The following is a 23,183-nucleotide window of genomic DNA, read 5'->3' on the forward strand; positions in this document are numbered from 1 at the left end:
CGTGTGGGAGGAGGACGTGGCGGGGGGGAGGGGATGGTAGAGGCGCGGTAGGAGGAGGTGGAGATGGTGGAGTAGCAGGAAGAGGAGGTGGATATGGTGGAGTCGCAGGAGGAGGTGGAGATGGTGGAGTAGCAGGAGGAGGTGGAGATGGTGGAGTGGCAGGAGGAGGTGGAGATGGTGGAGTAGCAGGAGGAGGTGGAGATGGTGGAGTAGCAGGAGGAGGTGGAGATGGTGGAGTAGCAGGATGAGGTGGAGATGGTGGAGTAGCAGGAGGAGTTAGAGATGGTGGAGTAGCAGGAGGAGGTGGAGATGGTGGAGTAGCAGGAGGAGGTGGAGATGGTGCAGTGGCAGGAGGAGGTGGAGATGGTGGAGTGGCAGCAGGAGGTGGAGATGGTGGAATAGCAGGAGGAGGTGGAGATGGTGGAGTAGCAGGAGGAGGAGGTGGAGATGGTGGAGTAGCAGGAGGAGTTAGAGATGGTGGAGTAGGAGGAGGTGGAGATGGTGGAGTAGCAGGAGGAGGTGGAGATGGTGGAGTAGCAGGAGGAGGTGGAGATGGTGGAGTAGCAGGAGGAGGTGGAGATGGTGGAGTAGCAGGAGGAGGTGGAGATGGTGGAGTAGCAGGATGAGGTGGAGATGGTGGAGTAGCAGGAGGAGTTAGAGATGGTGGAGTAGCAGGAGGAGGTGGAGATGGTGGAGTAGCAGGAGGAGGTGGAGATGGTGGAGTAGCAGGAGGAGGAGGTGGAGATGGTGGAGTAGCAGGAGGAGTTAGAGATGGTGGAGTAGCAGGAGGAGGAGGTGGAGATGGTGGAGTGGCAGGAGGAGGTGGAGATGGTGGAGTAGGAGGAGGTGGAGATGGTGGAGTAGCAGGAGGACGTGGAGATTGTTTAGTAGCAGGAGGAGGTGGAGATGGTGGAGTAGCAGGAGGAGGTGGAGATGGTGGAGTAGCAGGAGGAGGTGGAGATGGTGGAGTAGCAGGAGGAGGTGGAGATGGTGGAGTAGCAGGAGGAGGTGGAGATGGTGGAGGAGCAGGAGGAGGTGGAGATGGTGGAGTAGCAGGAGGAGGTGGAGATGGTGGAGTAGCAGGAGGAGGTGGAGATGGTGGAGTAGCAGGAGGTGGAGATGGTGGAGTAGCAGGAGAAGGTGGAGATGGTGGAGTGGCAGGAGGAGGTGGAGATGGTGGAGTGGCAAGAGGAGGTGGAGATGGTGGAGTAGGAGGAGGAGGTGGAGATGGTGGAGTGGCAGGGGGAGGTGGAGATGGTGGAGTAGCAGGAGGTGGAGATGGTGGAGTGGCAGGGGGAGGTGGAGATGGTGGAGTAGCAGGAGGTGGAGATGGTGGAGTAGCAGGAGGAGGTGGAGATGGTGGAGTATCAGGAGGTGGTGGAGATGGTGGAGTAGCAGGAGGAGGTGAAGATGGTGGAGTAGCAGGAGGAGGTGGAGATGGTGGAGGAGCAGGAGGAGGTGGAGATGGTGGAGTAGCAGGAGGAGGTGGAGATGGTGGAGTAGCAGGAGGAGGTGGAGATGGTGGAGTAGCAGGAGGAGGTGGAGATGCTGGAGTAGCAGGAAGAGGAGGTGGAGATGGTGGAGTGGCAGGAGGAGGTGGAGATGGTGGAGTGGCAAGAGGAGGTGGAGATGGTGGAGTAGGAGGAGGAGGTGGAGATGGTGGAGTGGCAGGGGGAGGTGGAGATGGTGGAGTAGCAGGAGGTGGAGATGGTGGAGTGGCAGGGGGAGGTGGAGATGGTGGAGTAGCAGGAGGTGGAGATGGTGGAGTAGCAGGAGGAGGTGGAGATGGTGGAGTATCAGGAGGTGGTGGAGATGGTGGAGTAGCAGGAGGAGGTGAAGATGGTGGAGTAGCAGGAGGAGGTGAAGATGGTGGAGTAGCAGGAGGTGGTGGAGATGGTGGAGTAGCAGGAGGTGGAGATGGTGGAGTGGCAGGGGGAGGTAGAGATGGTGGAGTAGGAGGAGGTGGAGATGGTGGAGTAGCAGGAGGAGGTGGAGATGGTGGAGTAGCAGGAGGTGGAGATGGTGGAGTAGCAGGAGAAGGTGGAGATGGTGGAGTAGCAGGAGGAGGTGGAGATGGTGGAGTAGCAGGATGAGGTGGAGATGGTGGAGGAGCAGGAGGAGGTGGAGATGGTGGAGTAGCAAGGGGAGGTGGAGGTGGTGGAGTAGCAGGAGGTGGAGATGGTGGAGTAGCAGGAGGAGGTGGAGATGGTGGAGTATCAGGAGGTGGTGGAGATGGTGGAGTAGCAGGAGGAGGTGAAGATGGTGGAGTAGCAGGAGGAGGTGAAGATGGTGGAGTAGCAGGAGGTGGTGGAGATGGTGGAGTAGCAGGAGGTGGAGATGGTGGAGTGGCAGGGGGAGGTAGAGATGGTGGAGTAGGAGGAGGTGGAGATGGTGGAGTAGCAGGAGGAGGTGGAGATGGTGGAGTAGCAGGAGGTGGAGATGGTGGAGTAGCACGAGAAGGTAGAGATGGTGGAGTAGCAGGAGGAGGTGGAGATGGTGGAGTAGCAGGATGAGGTGGAGATGGTGGAGGAGCAGGAGGAGGTGGAGATGGTGGAGTAGCAGGAGGAGGTGGAGATGGTGGAGTGGCAGCAGGAGGTGGAGATGGTGGAATAGGAGGAGGAGGTGGAGATGGTGGAGTAGCAGGAGGAGGTGGAGATGGTGGAGTAGCAGGAGGAGGTGGAGATGGTGGAGTAGCAGGAGGAGGTGGAGATGGTGGAGTAGCAGGAGGAGGTGGAGATGGTGGAGTAGCAGGAGGAGGAGGTGGAGATGGTGGAGTAGCAGGAGGAGTTAGAGATGGTGGAGTACCAGGAGGAGGTGGAGATGGTGGAGTAGCAGCAGGAGGTGGAGATGGTGGAGTAGGAGGAGGTGGAGATGGTGGAGTAGCAGGAGGAGGTGGAGATGGTGGAGTAGCAGGAGGAGGTGGAGATGGTGGAGTAGCAGGATGAGTAGAAGGAGGGTAACAATCGGAGCAGGAAGCACAGGAAGAAGAGGAGGAAATCGGATTACCGTCTAAATGTTTCGTGAATGTACTTGGATGATGATGATGATGGCTGATTGATGGGATACATGGAGGAGGGAGGAGGAGGGAGGAGAAGGAGGAGATGGGTGAGCAGAACGTAATCCGACAAGCTCCGTGAAACTAACAACCCCGATGCACCACTCGGCACACAGAGAGATGCTTCTCTACGCAATGAGAGGTGACGACAGCCCTCGGCGCACGCCGACGAGATCTGGGGTCGCGAAATCCTCCCGCGTCTGCGTTGCTCGCAGGAGATGTAAAGTTGTAGCACGGCCAGTAGGTTCGCGGGCCAAGTGTGGTGCTGAGCTGTGGGTGTTATCAGAATGGGAATCAGAATATGTATGTTTTTTTTTACTGGAGGAATCCGATGAGCTATGAATCCCCTGGATTTTCCGGGGGGAACTCCAGTTGGGGTTTGTTGTTGTGGTTGTTGCTGTTGTTGTTGTTTGGTTTGTTTGTTACTACCCACACGAAACGAGAGCTTCTCGTGAAGTAAAAGTTACAAAACTAATTGTGACGCATCGCAAAGTCGACCTGGCATCGCCAATGCGCAGAAGAGCACCCCTCTCGAGACTGGTGGTGGTGGTTGGTGATGGATTTGGGGCACCACCACTCGCAAATCTGCAAAGCCCACGATGATCGCCGGCTCGATTCCATCTCGCGGTGCGTACCGGGTAGAAAAACGGGCGGCTTGCAGGTTGTTGAGTTTCATTACTTATCATCATCATTATTAGATGCCCTAAATAGGCCAAGGCGCTGTAGACCAGGACGGAGTCGTCCGTCGGTCACAACGACGTTTAAGATCCCGTGACGTCGTTCGAACGAGAGCAAGCAAGCTACCCGTGTGTGTGTGTTTGTGTGTGTCACGATTGTCTGAACCGGATCCTGGGCCTTACCTTAGGTCTACTCAGCCTCAAATGAATATCTGGTGCGGTGGGTAGTAAACATCGCCACTGGATAGTAAACATCGCCACGTAGTAAACATCGCTGTGGAGACAAAGGCGGTCGGGCGTGGTGCTGGCCATCCACCCCCTTCGTAGGTGCTACTTGCTAACAGCACTTGCTCCAACAGACTGTGAAGGTTATATGGGGGATCTTTGTTTTTGGTGTGTGTGCGTGTGTGTACATCTGGCGTTACGGGGAGACAATTCGTTTTGGGGTTTCTTTTGACAAATTACAAATTATTGCCAATGTAAAAAAAAAAATCGGTAAAACAACTCAGCCACAATTCGAGCACCCCCAGCCTACCAGACAAAATTCCCAACTGAGTTATTAACTTGCTTTTCAGAAGCGACCTGGCATTCAACAAAGTACCACCACCATCATTTGGCCATTCATCGCAGCCAAAATAATCTAAACGCATTTTTTAATATATATAAATGTGGAGGGAATGCAAATCCACGCGACCACGGGGAGAGACAAAGAGAGACGCAAACTCCAAATATACAGCAGCAGGCGTCAGGGTAGGGATTGAACCCACGACCTCCTGTATACCAGGCGAGGCAGTCAACATCTCCCAGCCACCGTGATGATGATGAGAGATGCAAACTCCAAATATACAGCAGCAGGCGTCAGGGTCTGGATCGAACCCACGACCTCCTGTGTACCAGGCGAGGTACTTAACATCTCCTAGCCACCGTGATGATGATGAGAGACGCAAACTCCAAATATACAGCAGCAGGCGTCAGGGTCGAGATCCCTGTCTCTGGAGCATCGTGCCTATGCTCTGTGACGGTGGGGCCTGATTGGACGGCTCCAATTCGGTACGCGGCCTTGCCAAGGCAAGAACACGGCCTTCCCACAATGCAATGGTGTTGATCACATTTGCTTTTAGTTGTAACGTTAAGGGAAAAGCGAATTTCTCCAGGCGAAGTAATTCCTTTGTGATCGTCGGGAGGGAGTCGACAGCTCCCGATATTGTAGCTGGCCATGGGCCTGTTTTTCGTTGTTTTTAAACTGAGGTCTTTAGAAAAATAGAGCGCTTTAAAATATATTTCTAATTCCCATCAGGGACCCCCTCCCCACCCCCCCCCCCCCCCCCCCCCCCACGGTGTGAAACAAAGTGGGCATCTCCGACTCTCACCATCCACTCCACCTTCCCCAGCGGCTTTCTCTATCCGTGTGCCCTGAAGAAGGTTCATCAACCGAAGCGTCGCCTATTTACACACACACACGCGTGCGCGCGCGCCTTGCTGGCGAGACCACGTTCACTCGTCTGTCGACGCGCGAGTCCCTTTGTGACGTCAGGGCGCGCCGCTCTCGCTTCTCTCCTTCATCCCGGCAGTACCTGGAGCTTCGCTTTAACCGCGTGGTCCGGCTGATCGGCACGGGCGTCTACATCGTCCAGACGGTGAGACACGTGGCTGCGGCGAGACACGTGGCCGCGGCGAGACACGTGACCAGGGCGAGACACGTGGCCACGCCCTTGACCCGCGTAGGAAAGCCTTTTAATAATAGAGGGGTTTTTTGGGGGTTAGATCGCGTAAATGTATAAATGTTGTGTCGTTAGAACCCGCCACCACCCGACACAGCCAACTAGTAAGGGGTTGTTCATGTAAACAGAACGTGCCAATTCGTCACTAGTACGGCACTAGTATATAGTGTAGTGTGTTGTGTAAAGTGTAGTGTATAGTCGTGTAAAGTGTAGTGTATAGTCGTGTAAAGTATAGTGTATAGTGTAGTGTATAGTGTAGTGTATAGTAGTGTATAGTGTAGTGTATAGTAGTGTATAGTGTAGTGTATAGTAGTGTATAGTGTAGTGTATAGTGTAGCGTATAATAGTGGAGTGTATAGTGTAGTGTATAGTGTAGTATACTAGTACAGCCACACCGGTTGTGTGTTGGAGAGCCAAGCCACAACATTTACAATCTGAGTAACGACGTTTCGCCAGTAATTACAACCAGCTTCATCAGGCGACAGCCAGATGTGTGAAGTCCACCTGTTTCGAGGCGTTGATGTGGCGACCACACTCTATTATGGATGATATTGGTCGCGAACGCCTACGTAGGCTTTGTGGCAGAGTTGCTGATGGTGATGATGCTGCTGCTGATTCGTGCACTCACACACTGACTCGCCCCCTCATTCACTCACCCGCCATCTCACCCAATGATTCGTGTACTCACCAACTCATTCACTCACCCACCATCTCATCCACCCACTCATTCATTTACCCACTCATTCACTCACCCACCATCGCACCCAATGATTCGTACACTTACCCACTCATTCGTTCACCCACCATCTCATCCACCCACTCATTCACTCACCCACCATCTCACCCACCCACCCACTCATGCATCCAGTCACAAACTGACTCACCCACTAATTCACTCACCCACCATCTCATCCATCCACCCACTCATTCACTCACTCACCCACCATCTCATCCACCCACTCATTCACTCACCGACTCATTCACTCACCCACCATCTCACCCAATGATTCGTGCACTCACCCACTCATTCACTCACACACTCATTCACTCACCCACCATCTCACCACCCACCCACTCATGCGTCCACTCACAAACTGACTCACCCACTCATTCACTCACCCACCCACTCATTCACTCTCACTCACCATCTCATCCACCCACTCATTCACTCACCGACTCATTCACTCACCCACCATCTCACCCAATGATTCGTGCACTCATTCACTCACACACTCATTCACTCACCCACCATCTCACCCACTGATTCGTGCACTCACCCACTCATTCACTCACCCACCATCTCACCCACTGATCCGTGAACTCACCCACTCATTCAGTCACCCACTCATTCACTAACCCACTCATTCACTCACCCACTCATTCACTAACCCACTCATTCACTCACCCACTCATTCACTCATTTTGCTGCGCTCTTGATTTCTCACCCCCGACTAAACAAGTGCACTTGACAATCATTCTGCCTGGCAGCGCCGAATTGATGGCGGGTGGCTGAAACCCGGATTTGAACCCATGTCTTCGGCGTCGCCGGCTCAATGTAACCTCACCAACATCTCGTTGATTCCAATCTGACACCAATGGCAGTTGTTGCTCATGATGATGATGATGATGCTGATGCCGCTGACGATTCTTCTGCTGATGATGCTGGCATTACCATTGGTGCTGTTGCTGCTCGTCGTGATTCACCTGGTGGTGTTGCTGCTGCTGCTGCTGATGATGACGACGGAACACGTGCTGGTGCTGCTGATGATGCTGATCACGACGAGCGCTTCTCTCAAACCCTCACAGATCCTCTACACGGGAATCGTCATCTATGCTCCATCCCTCGCGCTCAACCAAGGTGAGCCTCTTCGTCACCTCCATCGCCCCCCCCCCCATACTCCCGGTGGTGCCACGTTCGTAATCGTTCCGTCGGATGAGTTTCGTAAACTTTGGGGGGAGGGGGGGGGTGGTGCCTCTGTGGTCGGTCCCAAGCCCCATGCGTACCGCGGGGGATTCCGTGCCGAGCTACGATCTCTGAAGGGAGCGTATCAGTTGTTGTGGCGGGGACCGTTTATACGTGGCCAGCGTGCGTGAGTGTGTGAGTGGGTGGGTGAGTGTGTGAGTAAATGAGTGTGTGAGTGAGTGGGTGTGTGAGTGAGGGGGTGAGTGAGTGAGTGGGTGTGTGAGTGAGGGGGTGAGTGAGTGAGTGTGTGAGTGAGTGAGTGTGTGTGTGAGTGAGTGTGTGAGTGAGTGTGTGAGTGAGTGTGTGAGTGGGTGTGTGAGTGAGTGTGTGAGTGAGTGAGTGACTGTGTGAGTGAGTGAGTGTGTGAGTGAGTGTGTGAGTGAGTGAGTGTGTGAGTGTGTGAGTGAGTGTGTGAGTGAATGAGTGTGTGAGTGAGTTTGTGAGTGGGTGTGTGAGTGCGTGAGTGAATGAGTGTGTGAGTGAGTGAGTGTGTGAGTGAGAGTGTGAGTGAGTGTGTGAGTGAGTGTGTGAGTGAGTGAGTGTGTGTGTGAGTGTGTGTGTGAGTGAGTGGGTGTGTGAGTAAGTGAATGTGTGAGTGAGTGAGTGTGTGATTGAGTGTGTGAGTGAGTGAGTGGGTGTGTGAGTGAGTGTGTGAGTGAGTGTGTGAGTGGGTGTGTGAGTGAGTGTGTGAGTGAGTGGGTGTGTGAGTGAGTGAGTGTGTGAGTGAGTGTGTGAGTGGGTGTGTGAGTGAGTGAGTGTGTGAGTGAGTGGGTGTGTGAGTGAGTGCGTGAGTGCGTGAGTGAATGAGTGTGTGAGTGTGTGAGTGAGTGTGTGAGTGAGTGAGTGTGTGAGTGAGTGTGTGAGTGAGTCTGTGAGTGTGTGAGTGAGTGTGTGAGTGTGTGAGTGAGTGCGTGAGTGAGTGTGTGAGTGTGAAACGTGGACCCCTCTAATGGAACATCTTCGCCGGTTAGAAACATTTAGGCTAGCCTGCCTACGATCCATCCTGGGTTTAACCAGTCTGGATTGTGTGAGCTCACAAATCTTAGAACGATCTGGGCAAGGTCCCATCGGTGAGCTCCTCCGGCAGGCAAGGCTGTGTTGGCTGGGTCATGTAGCCCGCATGCCGAGCCACCGCACGCCGAAACAGCTTTTGTTCGGCCGGATCGAGGGGGCTAAACGGGCGCGGCACGGGCTAGAGAAGAGATGGAGTGATGTGGTACAGGAGGACGTGGAGCTAAGTGGACTTGCCGATGACTGGTACCAGCGGTGTCAAGATCGGCCTCTGTGGAGGAGGCTCGTGAAGGACGCTACTGGGCAGTTGGAGGCAGTCGCCCTCCAACAACGGAGGGCGGAGGAGCGACGCTCACAACAACGAGCGGAGCGCCGGGTGGCTAAAGCACAGCAGGTTGGCACAGTAGGGGGCACAGGTGGTGCATCAGCCACTCGTCTCAGTCAGTCGACCCGTGGCACTTGGGTCTGCCCCGTGACCTCCTGCCAGCGGGCGTTTGACACTTCACGTGGCCTCAAGGTGCACATGGCCTGGCACAAGCGTTGTGGTGACATCACTGTCACTTAGTGGCGAATGGCGGTTGTTGTTGTTGAGTGTGTGAGTGAGTGTGTGAGTGTGTGAGTGAATGAGTGTGTGAGTGAGTGTGTGAATGTGTGAGTGAGTGTGTGTGAGTGAGTGTGTGAGTAAGTGTGTGAGTGTGTGAGTGCGTATGTGAGTGAGTGGGGAGCGGTGGTGCAGTGGTTAGCGCTACGCTGCGCTACGAACCTGGCTATGACCCTACTTACGAACTCCACTCACGGCCAACACAGGTGACGATTTTCTGAACCGGACCTGGGCTTCCCCTAGGTCGACTCAGCCTCAAATTAGTTACCTGGTGCGGTGTGAAGTAAACATCGCCACCGGGGGAGACAAAGGCGGTCGGGCGTGGTGTTGCCTCCCCCCCCCCCCCCCGCGCGCTTCGTGTGTCACGTGCCGGCCTTCATAGGTGCTGCTGCCCGCTAAACTGCACTTGCCCCCGCTGCCTGTTGCAGGCTATATAATGGTGGGGAATTTTGTCTTTGCCCTCTGCTGCGCATAGTGACGGGTTTCACGTTGTGGGGATCAGTGGCAGCCACGGGCGTTGTCTGCACCTTCTACTGCACCCTGGTGAGTGTTGACACGCGATGGTCTGCACCTTTTGCTGCACAAAGATCTCGGTTTAAAAAAAAACAAATCAATTCCCTCTGCCACGTCAAAATGCGAAAGCTGCCCTCTCTCTCTCTCTCTCCTTGTCATCCCTTCTCCCTCATCGTTACCCCCAGGGGCGGAGCCACGGGGGGGGGGGGGCGGCTGGGAGGGGCTCAGCCCCCCCTGAAATTTTGGGAAAGTCGGTAATCGGGATGACCGGATATCCGGCTGCTGCAAAATGCTGCAGGCTGCCACCTTGTGTGCTGCCCTGCAGGCTGCCACCTTGTGTGCTGCCCTGCAGGCTGTCACCTCGTGTGCTGCCTTGCAGACTACCACCTTGTGTGCTGCCCTGCAGGCTGCCACCTTGTGTGCTGCCCTGCAGGCTGCCACCTTGTGTGCTGCCCTGCAGACTACCACCTTGTGTGCTGCCCTGCAGGCTGTCACCTCGTGCTGCCCTGCAGGCTGCCACCTCGTGCTGCCCTGCAGGCTGCCCTGCAGGCTGTCACCTCGTGCTGCCCTGCAGGCTACCACCTCGTGCTGCCCTGCAGGCTGCCACCTTGTGCTGCCCTGCAGGCTGCCACCTTGTGTGCTGCCCTGCAGGCTGCCACCTCGTGTGCTGCCCTGCAGACTACCACCTTGTGTGCTGCCCTGCAGGCTGCCACCTTGTGTGCTGCCCTGCAGGCTGCCACCTTGTGTGCTGCCCTGCAGGCTGCCACCTTGTGTGCTGCCCTGCAGGCTGCCACCTCGTGTGCTACCCTGCAGACTACCACCTTGTGTGCTGCCCTGCAGGCTGCCACCTTGTGTGCTGCCCTGCAGGCTGCCACCTTGTGTGCTGCCCTGCAGGCTGCCACCTCGTGTGCTGCCCTGCAGGCTGCCACCTCGTGCTGCCCTGCAGGCTGTCACCTTGTGCTGCCCTGCAGGTTGCCACCTTGTGGTGCCCTGCAGGCTGCCACCTCGTGTGCTGCCCTGCAGGCTGTCACCTCGTGTGCTGCCCTGCAGGCTGTCACCTCGTGTGCTGCCCTGCAGGCTGCCATCTCGTGCTGCCCTGCAGGCTACCACCTCGTGCTGCCCTGCAGGCTGCCCTGCAGGCTGCCACCTCGTGTGCTGCCCTGCAGGCTGCCACCTTGTGTGCTGCCCTGCAGGCTGCCACCTTGTGTGCTGCTACCCTGCAGGCTGCTACCTTGTGCTGCCCTGCAGGCTGCCACCTTGTGTGCTGCCCTGCAGGCTGCCCTGCAGGCTACCACCTTGTGCTGCCACCTTGTGTGCTGCCCTGCAGGCTGCCACCTTGTGTGCTGCCCTGCAGGTTACCACCTTGTGCTGCCCTGCAGACTGCTTGAGCGGCAGCCTTTCGAACTTATCGAACTTATTAGCCACGTCAGCGGCTCCGACCTATTAATAGACTCCGCGTTCAAATCCAATAAAATTAGTTTTATACGTTTGTGGCACCCATTGAAAAACATAAACACTGGATATCTCACAGCCCCACCCCCCCCCCCAAGTCAAAATCCTGGCTCCGCCCCTGGTTATCCCTCAAGAGCTCTTTGGTTCTTTCGGTAAAGTCACGTGGGTACTACCTATGTGACTTTACCCACGTGACTTTACCCACGTGACTTTACCGAAATAACCAAAGCGTGTGAATTCCTGCAGTCACGCAAGCTTCAAATCAAGATTATCCCTCAATAACGTCAAGCATAGACTGCGGGTCGACCTGATGAGCCAGACTACCCAGTAATCTCTCCCCCATATAGCCTAACTACCACCACAACAACAACACCAACACGATTGTTGTTGTACTCATTTGAGGCTAAGTCAACCTAGGGGAGTCCCAGGACCGGTTCAAGTAATCGCCATCACTGGTGTTGGCCGTGAGCGGGCATTGAACTCGGTCTCCGGGTTCATAACGCAGCGTAGCGCTAACCGCTACACTACCACCACCACCAACAACCGCCATTCACCACAAAGTGGTGGCGACGTCACCACGGCACTGGTGCCAGGCTAGGTGCACGTTAAGGCCACGTGAAGTGTCGGAACGCCCGCTGGCAAGGAGGTCACGGGACAGACCCAGCAGGTGCCCACGGGTCGACTGAGATGACTGGCCCATCCACCACCTGTGCCCCCCTACGGTGCCAGGCTAGGTGCACCAGGAGGTCACGGAATAGACCCAGCAGGTGCCACGGGTCGACTGACTGAGATGACTGGCCGATCCACCACCTGTGCCCTCCTACGGTGCCAGGCTAGGTGCACCAGGAGGTCACGGGACAGACCCAGCAGGTGCCCACGGGTCAACTGACTGAGACGACTGGGCCGATTGCACCACCTACGGTGCCAATTTGCTGTGCTTTAGCCACCCGGCGCTCCGCTCGTTGTTGTGAGCGTCTTGTTTGTACGAATACATCAAAATCAAACCCTTTTTGCTGTGACTCTCCCCTTGTATGGTTTGGGGCAGCCAGAAGCCGTCCCCCATCTGTCGATGATCCCCCCCAACTTTTCAGAACGGGTTTTTATTTGAATGTTGACGGTGTGTGTGTGTGTACGCGTAGTGTAGCGTGTACACAACGCGAATCGAACCCGGCGATCCGAGTTCGATTCGCGCTCACGGCCAACACCGGTGACGATTATCTGAACCGGTACATTGGCCTCCCCCCCCCCACCTAGGTGGACTCAGCCTCAAATGAGTACCTGGTGACGGTTTGCAAAAACATCGCACACTGGGAAGACAAAGGCGGTCGGGCGTGGTGCTGGCCACCCACCCCCTCGTGTGCCGTTCTGGCCTTCATAGGTGCTACTCGCTAACAGCACTTGCCCCTACAGTCTGTTCGAGGCTATACAGGGGATCTTTGTATTTGTGTGCACGCGTGCCTCGCAACGCAGTATATCGGGCCCACTCATTGCCTCCATAAAATAATATAAATAACATTATAATTTTTTTATTGTTGTTGTAAAAATTACGCACCAAGTGAACGCGAAGAAGTGTCCATGAACGCGCGTGTGAGCAGCAGGTTCTTCTTATTGTTGTTGTGTACGCGTTGCCTTACAGCACTTGCCCCCCAACAGTCTACTGAGGCTACACGGGGGTTCTTTGCCTTTTGTGTGTGTGCGTGTGTGCGCCTGGGGAGCGGTGGTGGAGCGGTTAGCGCTACGCCGCGCTACGAACCCGCACCGCTCGCTGGCACAAAACCAGCGACGATGGTCTTAACCGCTTCGACTTATGTTCAAATGAAGGTGCGGTGTGCAAACTCATCGCCGCCAGGCGTACAGAGGCGGCACCGGGGCGTGGGTGTTAACCACCCAATCCCCTCGTGTACCTTACGGCCCGGCCTTCATAGGTGCAACTCGCCAAAACGGCACTTGCCATCCAAGGCTACACGGGAGATCTGTGTCTATGTCTTGTTGGTTGTTTCGGTAAAGTCACGTGGATGTGAATTTTTTATTTATTAAATAATAATAAAACCACGACGTTTCGATCGCAACGCGTGCGGCCTTCATCAGGCGGAGTGAAAGCACCAAGAATATGGATTTTTGCAGTCACGAAAATTTACAGTAAAAAAATCTGCGTCTATGTCGTGTGTGTGTGTGTGTGCGATTCCCCAGGGCGGCCTCAAAGCCGTGGTGTGGTCAGACGTGTTCCAGATGGTCGTGATGGTGGGAGGATTCCTGATGGTCATCATCCAGGGCTCTCTCATGAGCGGTGGCCTCGACGGAGTGTGGCGAGTGGCGGAGGAAGGAGGCCGCATGCACATCTGGGAGTGAGTGGGACCCACGGGGAACTGGGTGTTCGGGACGGTGCCGTCTAGCAGGGGTCACGAGGAGAGGTCATCCGATGACAAAGTTATCGGTGACGATATTTTTGGTTTTCATTTGAGTCATCGGGGGCCCCACCGGGAGTGAACGGAAGTCATCGTGGAGCCTGGCGATGACCACCAGGCCGAGCTACATCGTCGCCACCTCCATCGTCATCATCACCACCACCACTACCATCATCACCACCACCATGATCATCTCCATCATCAGCACCACTACCACCATGATCATCACCACCACTACCATCATCACCACCATCATCCCCACCACCACCATGATCATCTCCATTATCACCACCACCACCATGATCATCTCCATCGTCACCACCGCCATAATAATCTTCATCATCACCACCGCCATGATCATCTCCATCACCACCACCATAATGATCATATCTATTATCACCACCACCACCATCATCATCTCCATCAACACCACCACCACCATGATCATCATCATCACCACCACCACAATCATCATCATCTCTATCATCACCACTACCATGGTCATCTCCATCATCATCACCACCACCACCATGATCATCATCACCACCATCATCACCACCACCACCATCATCACCACCACCACTACCATTATCACCACCACCATGATCATCATCATTGCCATCCTCACCACCATCACCACCACCGTGATCACGTCCATCAACTCCGTGACCTACGACACCCTCCACGCGTGCATCATTCAATAACCCATCGGCTGTTTGCGAGCACCTATTAAGGCACGCACCCCCCCCACCCAAACCCCCGTGAGTGGTAATCGAGCCGAAGTCGGCAGCGATGTCGTAGCGAGTGCGCCAACTGTTGCACCGCCGCTCCCCCTGCAGTTGACTCTCTCACACACCGCGCGCGCGCCTCGCCACGTGTCTGCACACACACACACACGCATACACACACTCACACGCGCATGTAAATGCACACACGCACGTACACACACGCACATGTACATGTACACGCACACACGTGTACACACACGCATGTACACACACACGCGCATGTACACACACGCATGTACACACACACACGCACATGTGCACACACACACGCATGTACACACACACACCTATGTACACACACACCTATGTACACACACGCATACACACACTCACACGCGCATGTACACACACGCATGTACACACACGCGCGCGCATGTACACACACGCATGTGCACACACACACGCACATGTACACACACACACGTACACACACCTATGTACACACACACCTATGTGCACACACGCATACACACACTCACACGCGCATGTACACGTGCGCGTGTGTGCGTGCGCGCATCGCAGCTTCAGCCCGGACCCCCTGCACCGCCACACGTTCTGGACCTTCCTGGTGGGCGGCACCTGCACCTGGCTGGGCATCTACGGCGTCAACCAGTCGACTGTGCAGCGCTGCATCTCCTGTCGCACCGAGAAGCACGCCAAGGGGTGACACCCCCCACCCACCACCACCCCCCCACCACCACCCCCCCACCACCACCCACCCAACACCACCCCTCCCCACCACCGCGCCCACCCCCACCGCGCCCACCCTACCCCAACATCCCCCATCGCCACCCCCCCATTGCCCCCACCACCGCCCCCCCCACCACCCCCCCCGCCCACCCCCTCTCCACCGCCCACCCCCCCCCGACCCCCCTCGACACCTCCCTCCTCGCGCGCCTTGCCAGCCTCCATCGGGTGCCCGCTAACTGCACGGCGGCGGCGGCGGTGTTGGTGGTGTTGGTATTGGTGGGGTTTGTACCCTGTGCAGGGCGCTCTACCTCAACTTAATCGGCCTGTGGATCGTGGCTCTGTGCGCCGCGCTCTGCGGGCTGCTCATGTACGCGCGCTACGCCACCTGCGACCCCTGGAGCGCCGGGTTCGTCAACGCCCCGGACCAGGTGACCAGCGTCCAGACCCCCTCCTTGCTGAACCCTGACCCCCCAGTCCCTCCTTGCTGAATCCTGACCCCCCCAGTCCCTCCTTGCTGAACCCTGACCCCCCCAGTCCCTCCTTGCTGAACCCTGACCCCCCAGTCCCTCCTTGTTGAACCCTGACCCCCCCAGTCCCTCCTTGCTGAACCCTGACCCCCCAGTCCCTCCTTGCTGAACCCTGACCCCCCAGTCCCTCCTTGCTGAACCCTGACCCCCCCAGTCCCTCCTTGCTGAACCCTGACCCCCCAGTTCCTCCTTGCTGAACCCTGACCCCCCCAGTCCCTCCTTGCTGAACCCTGACCCCCCAGTCCCTCCTTGCTGAACCCTGACCCCCCAGTCCCTCCTTGCTGAACCCTGACCCCCCAGTCCCTCCTTGCTGAACCCTGACCCCCCAGTCCCTCCTTGCTGAACCCTGACCCCCAGTCCCTCCTTGCTGAACCCTGACCCCCCAGTCCCTCCTTGCTGAACCCTGACCCCCAGTCCCTCCTTGCTGAACCCTGACCCCCCAGTCCCTCCTTGCTGAACCCTGACCCCCCAGTCCCTCCTTGCTGAACCCTGACCCCCCAGTCCCTCCTTGCTGAACCCTGACCCCCAGTCCCTCCTTGCTGAACCCTGACCCCCCAGTCCCTCCTTGCTGAACCCTGACCCCCCAGTCCCTCCTTGCTGAACCCTGACCCCCAGTCCCTCCTTGCTGAACCCTGACCCCCAGTCTCTCCTTGCTGAACCCTGACCTCCAGTTTCTCCTTGCTGAACCTTGACCCCCAGCCTCTCCTTACTGAACCCTGACCCCCAGCCCCTCCTTACTGAACCCTGACCCCCAGCCCCTCCTTACTGAACCCTGACCCCCAAACCTGCGTGTTATAACAGTTTTCTTTGCACCGTTCATAGAACGAGAATGTTTGGAGGAACGATGGCGCAAGTTCTGCCGCCGATGAAATGACGATGATGACGATGGCAATGTTGATGATGACGATATTGACGACGACAACGACGATGATGATGACGACGACGACGATGATGACAACGACGATTAGGACAATGATGACGACGACGATGACGACGACGATGACTACAATGATGACAACGACGATGGCGATGACGACAATGATGATGACGATGACAATAATGACGATGATGTTCCCCTAGCTAATGCCCTACTACGTCCTGGACATCCTTGGGGACTACCCGGGTCTGCCCGGGGTTTTCGTGTCGTGCGCCTTCAGCGGGACCCTGAGGTGCGAACCCTCCCTCCCTCCCCCCCTCCCCCTCTCCCTCCCTCCCTCCCTCCGTCCCTCCATCCCTCCCTCCCTCTCTCCCTCCCTCCCCCCCTCCCCCCTCCCTCCCTCTCTCCCTCCGTCCCTCCCTCCCTCTCTCCCTCCCTCCCTCCCCCCCTCCGTCCCCCCATCCCCCCCTCCCCCCCTCCCCCCCTCCCTCCCTCCCTCCGTCCCTCCCTCCCTCCCTCCCTACCCCCTCCCCCCCTCCCTCCTTCCCTCCCTCCCTCCCCCCCTCCCTCCCTCCGTCCCTCCCTCCCCCCCTCCCTCCCTCCCCCCTCCCCCCTCCCTCCCCCCCTCCCCCTCTCCCTCCCTCCGTCCCCCCCTCCCTCCCTCCCTCCCCCCTCCCACCCTCCCTCCCTCCCCCCTCCCTCCCCCCCTCCCTCCTTCCCTCCCTCCGTCCCTCCCTCCCTCCCCCCTCCCTCCCTCCCTCCCTCCCCCCTCCCTCCCTCCCTCCCTCTCTCCCTCCCTCACGACGAGTTGCTTCTGCCGCTCACGACGACCTCTCTCCGTGTTGTCGGGGGCTAGGCCACGTGGTGGTTGCGGTTTGTGGCCGTCCATAAATGACGACACGAGATTTTGAACGATTATTGACCTCCCCCCCTCCCCCCTCCTCGTCACACGACGTCACAAAAAGTCAGACCCCGCCCTCTCAAATATGACGTCACAAAGCTCTGCCCCGCCCCCCCCCCCCCTCAAACCATATTTCCATTTTAAAAATAAACCATGCTTCAAATCGTTTTAAACTATCGTCACTGTGGTGCGTATTAAATGTGGCGCCGCACTCTGACGTTGCAGGAGTGTAAGGATGGCAGCTGCGGGGGAACTGGGGCAGCCATCGTGATGGGAGGTCGACTCAGCCTCAAAATGAGTTTCCTGGTGCGGTGTGTAGTAAACGTCGCCCACTGGGGGAGACAAAGGCGGCCGCGCGTGATGCTGGCCACCCAATGCCCCTCGTGTGCCGTTCCGACCTTCACAGGGTGCTGCTACTCGCTAACAGCAAGCACTTGCCCCGACAGTCTGCTCAGGCTATACGGGGGATCTTTGTCTTTGTCTTTCCCCCCCCCCTCCCCTCTCCTCCTACCCCACAGCACCGTGGCCTCGAGCATCAACGGTCTGGCGGCGGTGACCTTCGAGGACATCGTCAACCCAACCTTCGGGCCCTTTCCCGGCAAGCGCGGAGCCCTCCTCACCAAGGGCCTCAGTGAGTGAGCGCGAGCCTCGGCGTGGACCCCCGTGGCGTCGACGGCCGCGACCTCCCGCTCCGTGCCATTCGCCTTCGGGCCCCCCCCCCCCCCACCACGGCCTGCCCCCCCCCCCTCTCTCTCTTCCTATCGCAGTGGGCACCGGCACCACCGAAGGGCGCGCGGGTCTCGCGGAATCCGCGTGGCCAACCGCGTGTCGGTCGTTGCCAGTTATGCCCAATACAACGACGACGACAACGACAACAACCGCCATTCGCCACTAGGTGGCGGTGACGTCACCACGACGCGTGCGCCAGGCACCAATGGGATCCGACACGCGTACACCGTCGGACATTTTAACAAGAAGCGGCTGCGAACAGGCGTGGTCGGTAGGTGTGTCCTCCTGAAGGCCGTGGAGGAAACGGAAAGTGGAGGAAACGGATCGGAGAATGAACGCACGTCAGGGTCGCACTATTGCCATGCGACGGTGAGTGGGTTCGGGTAGCCAAAACGTCGCGATGGGGGATGCTGGCCGGAGGAATAGGACTGAAGGCTAAATGGCAGCAGTACTCCCCTGCCTCTCACCTTTCATCTCACTCCACTCACCTCCACGCTCTCTCCTACCTCTCCCCTCTCATCTCACTCCACTCCCCTCCACGCTCTCTCCTGCCTCTGCCCTCTCATCTCACTCCACTCCCCTCCACACACTCCCCTACCTCTCCCCTCTCATCTCACTCTACTCCCCTCCACACACTCTCCTACCTCTCCCCTCTCATCTCACTCCACTCCCCTCCACGCTCTCTCCTGCCTCTCCCCTCTCATCTCACTCCACTCACCTTCATGCACTCCCCTACCTCTCCCCTCTCATCTCACTCCACTCCCCTCCACGCTCTCTCCTGCCTCTCCCCTCTCATCTCACTCTACTCACCTTCACGCACTCCCCTACCTCTCCCCTCTCATCTCACTCCACTCCCCTCCACGCACTCCCCTACCTCTCCCTTCTCTTTCCACTCCAGCAACCAAAGCAATGCTAACCCCCTACCCCCTTCGCATAGTGGGAGGTCGCCCATTCTCCTCTGCTGTTCCCATTGTTTAGAACTCCCTGCTCCTCTCCAACTCCAATCTCAAATGCTTCGCTGAGCACAACAAAGACAAAGATCCCCCGTGTAGCCTGTGAGAGACTGTTGGGTCAAGTGCTAGTAGCGAGCAGCACCTGTGAAGGCCGGCACGGCACACGAGGGGGTGGATGGCCAACACCACGCCTGGCCGCCTTTGTCTCCCCCAGTGGCGATGTTCACTACATACCGCCCCAGGTACTCATTTGAAGCTGAATCGACCTAGGGGGAGGCCCAGGTCCGCTTCAGATAATCGTCACTGGTGTCGGCCGTGAGCGAGAATCGAACCCGGGTGGCCGTGGTTCGTAGCGCAGCGTCGCGCTAACCGCTGCACCACCGCTCCCCCTGTCGCTGACCACAAACACACTCACTCACACACTCACTCACGCACACACTCACACACACACTCACTCACACACTCACTCACGCACACTCACACACGCACTCACTCACACACTCACTCACACACTCACTCACTCACACACTCACTCACACACTCACTCACACACACACACACACTCACTCACACACACACTCACACACTCACTCACTCACACACTCACTCACACACTCACTCACTCACACACTCACTCACTCACACACTCACACACTCACTCATTCACACACTCACTCACACACTCACACACACACTCACTCACACACTCACACTAACTCACTCACACACTCACTCACTCACACACTCACTCACACACTCACACACTCACTCACTCACACACTCACTCACTCACACACTCACTCACTCACACACTCACGCACTCACTCACACACTCACTCACACACTCACTCACACACTCACACACACACACATTCACACACTCACTCACACACACACTCACTCACACACTCACACACACACTCACACACTCACTCACACACTCACTTACACACTCACTCACACACTCACTCACTCACACACTCACACACACACTCACACGCACACTCTCTCACACACTCACACACTCACTCACACACTCACTCACACACTCACTCACACACTCACACACTCTCACACACACACAGATACTCACGCACTCACACACTCACTCACACACTCACTCACACACTCACTCACACACTCACACACTCACTCACACACTCACACACTCTCACACACTCTCACACACTCACTCACACACTCACTCACACACTCACACACTCACTCACACACTCACTCACAGATACTCACGCACACGCTGGCCACGTATAAATGGTACCCGCCACCACGACTGACGATGTTGACGATGTTCGTGAGGATGACGGTCCATGGTGTTCATTCACCCGATGATGATGACGATGATGATCATGGCAGTGATGACGTCAATGACGATGGCAGTCACAACAGTTGTGATGATGACGATGAAGATGGTGGCGTTGATATTGACGATGAGAATGAGGATGATCATGGCAGTGATGACGTCAATGACGATGACAGTCACAACAGTTGTGATGATGACGATGAAGATGGTGGCGTTGATATTGACGATGAGATTGACGATGATCATGGCAGTGATGACGTCAATGACGATGACAGTCACAACAGTTGTGATGATGACGATGAAGATGGTGGCGTTGATATTGACGATGAGATTGACGATGATCATGGCAGTGATGACGTCAATGACGATGACAGTCACAACAGTTGTGATGATGACGATGAAGATGGTGACGTTGATATTGACGATGAGAATGAGGATGATCATGGCAGTGATGACATCAATGACGATGACAGTCACAACAGTTGTGATGATGACGATGACGACAATGCTGAAGACGGTGGTGTTGATATTGACGATGAGAATGACGATGATCATGGCAGTGATGACGTGAATGACGATGACAGTCATAACAATTGTGATGACGATGATGACGACAATGATGAAGATGGTGGCGTTGATATCGACAATGAGAATGACGATGATCATGGCAGTGATGACGTCAATGACGATGGCAGTCACAACAGTTGTGTTTATGACGATGACGTCAATGAGGATAGTAGTCACAACAATTGTGATGACGATGAAGATGGTAGCGTTGATATTGACGATGAGAATGAGGATGATCATGGATGGCAGTGATGACGTCAATGACGATGGCAGTCACAACAATCATGATGACGATGAAGATGGTGGCGTTGACATTGACGATGAGAATGACGATGATCATGGCAGTGATGGCGTCAATGACGATGGCAGTCACAACAGTTATGACGATGATGACGATGAAGATGGTGGCGTTGATATATCGACGATGAGAATGATCATGGCAGTGATGACGTCGATTGCAGTCACAACAGTTGTGATGACGACGATGATGACGATGGCAAAGATAATGACGAAGGTGATTTTTTTGTGCCCGCCAAGGTGTGCTGTATGGAAGCGCTTGCACTGCGATGGCCGTGGCGGCGTCATACATGGGACAGGTGCTTCAGGTGAGAGCACGTGCCAGGTGTATGATCTACACAGGAGGAGGAGGGGGGGGAGTGGTATGGGGGTTGCCACGTGTCTGACCCGACCACCAAAATGCTGCCGAAATAAACGTCGCCCAAACTTTTTTTTATTTATTTAAAGGCTTTCGTGACTGCAGGGATTCATATTCTTGGTTCTTTCGGTAAAAGTCACCACCACGTAGAAGGGAAACAATAAAATAATAAAAATATAAAACAATGACATTTTCTGGCTGTGGTTTTCACACCTGGTGATGATTGCTTGTGTTGCAGTCGAAACGTCGTGAGAATTTTATTGTTTTATATTTTTATTATTTTATTGTTTCCCTTCTACGTGGTGACTTTACCGAAAGAAGCAATAAGATGGTGACAATGTTGATGGTGATGACATGATGGTGGTGGTGATGATGATGATGACAAATTATGGCCATGCTGATGATGACGATGATGGTGGTGGCGGTGGTGATGATGATGATGATGATTACAAATGATGGCCTTGCTGATGACGATGATGGCGGTGGTGATGATGATGATGACAAATGATGACCTTGCTGATGACGATGATGGCGGTGGTGATGATGATGATGACAAATGATGACCTTGCTGAGGATGACGATGACGGTGGTGGTAATGATGACAAATTATCGGATTGCTGATGATGACGATGGCGGCGGTGGTGATTATAATGACAAATTATGTCCTTGCTGCTGCTGCTGATGATGATGATAATAACGATGGTGGCGGTGCTGCTGCTGCTGATGATGATGATCACGCTGGCGCCAACGATGGTGACAATGTCGACTCCGCTCGCAGGCTGCGCTCAGTATCCACGGCATGGGTGGCGGTCCCGTGCTGGGACTGTTCACCCTCGGCATCCTCTTCCCGTGTGCCAACGTCAAGGTGAGTGGCACGTGGCTCGCCGACTCAGCGCCACGGCCGAGCCCGCGTGACGTGCGCGTCATCATCATCGTCATCATCAACAAGAACGGCAACAGCAAAGCGGCCGGTGTGTCGTGCTGCCGCTCCGCCATGCGACGCGGCCGGCGAATGAATATGCCGCTCGCTGAACGAACGCACGCACACACAGTGTGTACACAACACGCAGTGTGTACACAACACGCAGTGTGTACACAACACGCAGTGTGTACACGACGCAGCTGCACACAGGGTGTACACGACACACACACACAGTGTACACGACATACACACACAGTGTGTACACGACACACACACACAGTGTGTACACGATACACACACACAGTGTGTACACGACATACACACACAGTGTGTACACGACACACACACAGTGTGTACACGATATATATACACACACAGTGTGTACACGACACACAGTGTGTACACGACACACACACACAGTGTGTACACGACACACACACACAGTGTGTACGTACACACACAGAGTGTGTACACGACACACACACAGTGTGTACACGACACACACACAGTGTGTGTACACGATATACACACATAGTGTGTACACGATATAATTTACACACACAGTGTGTACACGATATACACACAGTGTGTGTACACGACGCACACACACACAGTGTGTACACGACATACACACACAGTGTGTACACGACACACACACAGTGTGTACACGATATATATACACACACAGTGTGTACACGACACACAGTGTGTACACGACACACACACACAGTGTGTACACGACACACACACACAGTGTGTACGTACACACACAGAGTGTGTACACGACACACACACAGTGTGTGTACACGATATACACACATAGTGTGTACACGATATAATTTACACACACAGTGT

General features: G+C 55.6%; 2 protein-coding genes across 2 annotated transcripts in view; both read left to right on the forward strand.

Moving 5' to 3' along the window:
- Nucleotides 1–23,183, forward strand: part of LOC116956497 (sodium-coupled monocarboxylate transporter 2-like) — a 28,518-nt gene that overhangs the window by 1,172 nt on the left and 4,163 nt on the right. Inside the window, exons 2-11 of the mRNA XM_032978168.2 lie at nucleotides 5,304–5,369; nucleotides 7,260–7,311; nucleotides 9,504–9,571; nucleotides 13,184–13,338; nucleotides 14,709–14,849; nucleotides 15,175–15,304; nucleotides 16,484–16,572; nucleotides 17,700–17,812; nucleotides 21,289–21,356; nucleotides 22,185–22,271. Coding sequence (XP_032834059.1) covers nucleotides 5,304–5,369; nucleotides 7,260–7,311; nucleotides 9,504–9,571; nucleotides 13,184–13,338; nucleotides 14,709–14,849; nucleotides 15,175–15,304; nucleotides 16,484–16,572; nucleotides 17,700–17,812; nucleotides 21,289–21,356; nucleotides 22,185–22,271 — 969 coding nt within the window. The remainder of the gene's footprint in view (nucleotides 1–5,303; nucleotides 5,370–7,259; nucleotides 7,312–9,503; nucleotides 9,572–13,183; nucleotides 13,339–14,708; nucleotides 14,850–15,174; nucleotides 15,305–16,483; nucleotides 16,573–17,699; nucleotides 17,813–21,288; nucleotides 21,357–22,184; nucleotides 22,272–23,183) is intronic.
- Nucleotides 34–5,036, forward strand: LOC142906475 (uncharacterized). The gene is made up of 4 exons (XM_076054355.1): nucleotides 34–47; nucleotides 463–467; nucleotides 628–2,433; nucleotides 2,485–5,036. The coding sequence occupies exons 1-3, from the start codon at nucleotides 34–36 to the stop codon at nucleotides 2,091–2,093; spliced, it is 1,485 nt and encodes a 494-aa protein (XP_075910470.1). The 3' UTR covers nucleotides 2,094–2,433; nucleotides 2,485–5,036.

The sequence above is a fragment of the Petromyzon marinus genome, chromosome 65, assembly GCF_048934315.1.
Source record: "Petromyzon marinus isolate PM22_M1 ecotype Great Lakes invasive population chromosome 65, UKy_Petmar_22M1.pri1.0, whole genome shotgun sequence".
NCBI classification, from domain to species: domain Eukaryota; kingdom Metazoa; phylum Chordata; class Hyperoartia; order Petromyzontiformes; family Petromyzontidae; genus Petromyzon; species Petromyzon marinus.